The sequence below is a fragment of the Mesocricetus auratus genome, unplaced genomic scaffold (assembly GCF_017639785.1).
Source record: "Mesocricetus auratus isolate SY011 unplaced genomic scaffold, BCM_Maur_2.0 contig_11361_pilon_obj, whole genome shotgun sequence".
Classification (NCBI taxonomy): Eukaryota; Metazoa; Chordata; class Mammalia; order Rodentia; family Cricetidae; genus Mesocricetus; species Mesocricetus auratus.
Genome location: NW_024432159.1, coordinates 3,270 through 6,586, shown reverse-complemented (window position 1 = coordinate 6,586; position 3,317 = coordinate 3,270). Strand labels below are relative to the sequence as shown.

The window sequence follows — 3,317 nt, the reverse complement described above, 5'->3', positions numbered from 1 at the left end:
ATTCAGTCAAAGAGAGGGAAGAGTGAAAATCTGAGCAAGGGGGTCAAGACCATAATGGGGAAGCCCATAGAAAGAGCTTACTGACAGTCTGCTCTCTGAGGAGCAGATCTGGATGGGGAAGCTTGGGTGGGTGAGGAGAGGGAGGGAAAACTAAAATAATTAAAAACAACTTTCTGCATAGTCACTTTATATTTCTTGATTTCCACCTGTCTTTTCCGATTATTTGCTTCACTATAACATGTAGGGGCTCCAGAATTGGTGTCCCTTAATCATGTGCTAGAGGCTCCAATTATTTCTTTTTTTATGCACATTTTTAAATTTTATTTTTTGAGATTATAATATAATTACATCATTTTTCCCTTCCCTTTCCTCTCTCCCATATGCATATGCTTCTAAACATAACTTGCTCAGTCTGTACTCGAATGTGTGTTTTCAGGGTGGACCACTCCTTATTGGTAACTAACTGGTGTTCTTCCCTAAGGAGGACTGCTTCTCCTGCTTTCAGAATTCTTGGGTTGCCTGCAGTCCTTTCTGTGGCTTGAGGCCTTGTGTTGTGTCCATCCCTGTTCCGCGCACACACACATCGGCATGTCTATCGTTATCTTTGTTCGTGCTGTTTGTTTTAAAGCAATGAAGAATGGCTAGAGGAACAGCAAGACAGTTCGGTGAGTAAAGGTGCTTGCTGCCAAGCTCGACAGCCTGAACTTAATCCCCAAGGAAAGGGACTCCAAAAAGTTGTCCTCCAACCTCCACATATGCAGTGTACACACACAAATAAATACATGTGATTTTAAAGGAAAAATTCTTCAAGAAAGGAAATTACTGCCCAGGTAGTATGCTTCATAAGGCCAGCCTGGTCTACAGAGGAAGTTTAAGGATAGCCAAGGCTACACAGAGAAACCTTGTCTTGAGGGGGGATAAGAAAATGAAATTACTAAAAAGCTACTTAACAACACATCTTCAGTACTTAACAACGCATCTTCAGTGGCCAAATTACAAAGATGATGGCTGCTTTCCTCTTTATGCAGGAACAATAATAAGCTCGTGTGTTACCCACTATGAAAAGCAGCATACACAGTCTCCTTTAGCTGACAGGTCGCTTGGACAGTCCCTCTGTCTTGATGACACTGCAAAGCTCCCCAGTGTAAGTGGCCCTGAACCTCCCGGTGGTCAGCATCCCCAGCTAGATGCTGTCCCTATCTCAGTTGGTGTAGGCTTCAGCACTAGCCCTCTAGCTGGTGAGTGCAGAGCAGCTTGGAAGCCTTCCTTGATGCTGTAAGCCCTGGGCTGCTGACCTTACACAGCACGTGGAATTTACTGGACTTGTCTGTTCTGTGGTGCTCAGGGTGGAACTTAGGACCTCATACATGCTGGGCAAGAGCTCTACACAAAGCTACACTCCCATCCTCAGTCATTATTGGTTATTTCCATATTCATCCCCATGGGAGAGAGAAAGGCTCTTCTATCTCAGAGTGCAATTCAAGGCTCAGAGACTCAATACCCTGCCCTAGACCAAGGAGCTGAGGTTCAGCAGAACCCGAGTATCCAGATTCCACAGTCTGTGTTGCTCTGCCAACCCCCCTGGTTTCATAGCAGGGGGTTGCCTCTGTGACCTTGGCATAGCCTTCCTCCAAGATGTACCTCTTCATAGACATTTCTGGTCACTGTCCGTTGGAATGCCCTGTTCAGTACAATGTTCCAGTAAGGGCTTTTTCCTAAAGTTGGTTAATAACTTCTCCACCTGCCTCCATCTACATGGCTGAGTACAGGCACACACAACCACGCCTGGTTATATGCATTTCTAGGGACTGAACCCAGGGTTTCACTTCCTGCATGCTAGACAAGCAGTCTACCAACTGAGCTTCAGCCCCAGCCCCCGGTTAGCAGCTTCTGCCTCATCAATGTTCTTGGCCTTCCTGCCTGAAATCCAAGCGTAGCCAGGGCTACCCAGGGGCCTTGTCGTTACTCTTTACTTGAGTGTGGTTGGGGTTCCAAACACTTGTGAGAAGCGTTCTCTGTCCAGGATTCGGCCATAGCGCAGGGTGACATAGAAGGTCTGCTTGCCACTGTATTGCTTGATTCGCACCAACAGATCCCGGGCATGTTCCTTGGATTCTGACAGGGGTATTATATCTGACACGTCACAGAACGTATCTTGTCGCCACCCCCAGAAGGACAGGTGGGCCACTTGAAGCACGGTACCTGACTCATTCACATACATGAAGCCCACCAGCCTCCGGAAGAAGTAGCTCATCCAACACAGCATGGCCAGGGTGAAGCAAGAGATCCCACTCATGAGGTAGAGTGCCTTGAGACTCATGAGGCCCTGTGAGTACCAGTACAAGCCTGGGGGTAGGGCTGCCACCGTCACAGCTGTCTGTGCCAACTTCAGTCGAGACAGAAACCCAAATCTTCTGACGGCTCTGAAGCGGTAGATTGTGTAGAATTTCTCAGTCTCTGTGCCTGGTGGCTTCTCCTGCGAGGTGGGAGACTTGCCAGACGCCCACCTTTTGGAATCCCCCTGCCCAGTGCAGCACCACAGCCGGTGAAGAGGCCTCCCCCATGCCGCTGGCCCCTGAAATCTTGGCACGGCTCGAAGGAAGGCAGACATGATCACGTCTCCTGCAATGAAATGTAAACCGACGGGTCCCCGGAAAATTGAAGAACGCATGCGCGGGGGGGAGGGTTTTTAAAAAACCCGCATGCACAAACCAAAAAACAAAAGTGTTACATCTTGGGGATTGTAGTTTAAATCTTGACTCCGCTGTAAGTGTTCTGTGAGTCCAATTATTTCTTTTTATAAACTCAATTTGTGGATATTTATTGCTAATCTCTCCCCAAAATTACTGAAAGCTCTTTGTCAGTGTTCATTTTCTGCCCACAATGAAGCAATTTCAACATTAGTAAAAGGTACCACGATTTCTGCTGGGTCTATTTCTGTTAATTGGTGACGTCTCAACTTTCCTTTCAGAATCAATTCAAAAAATGTGCTGCGTGGTTTTATGGCCAACCTGACATAAGCTAGAATCATCAGAGGAAGGAGCCTCAGCTGAGAAAACATCTAGTTTTTGATCCAGGTTTAAGGCAGTTTCTTATTTAGTGATCAATGTGGGGAGGGCCCAGTCTGTGGTGGGTGGCGCCATCCCACGGTTTTTGGTCCTGGGTTTTATAAGATGGTCTGAGAAAACCAGAGGAAGCAAGCCAGTAATCAGCTCCCCTCCATGGCCTCTGCATTAGCTCCTGCTTCTGGGATCCTGCCCTGTCTGACTGAGTTCCTGTCCTGACTTCTTCAGTGATGAATAGCAATGCTGAATGTA

The 3,317-nt window shown here is 47.3% G+C and overlaps 1 protein-coding gene across 1 annotated transcript; it reads right to left on the bottom strand.

The window, feature by feature from the left end:
- Positions 1-306: 306 nt before the first annotated feature.
- Positions 307-2,675, bottom strand: LOC121138311 (transmembrane protein 186-like). The gene has a single exon (XM_040741041.1). The coding sequence runs from the start codon at positions 2,669-2,671 to the stop codon at positions 1,970-1,972; it is 702 nt and encodes a 233-aa protein (XP_040596975.1). The 5' UTR covers positions 2,672-2,675; the 3' UTR covers positions 307-1,969.
- Positions 2,676-3,317: the final 642 nt, after the last annotated feature.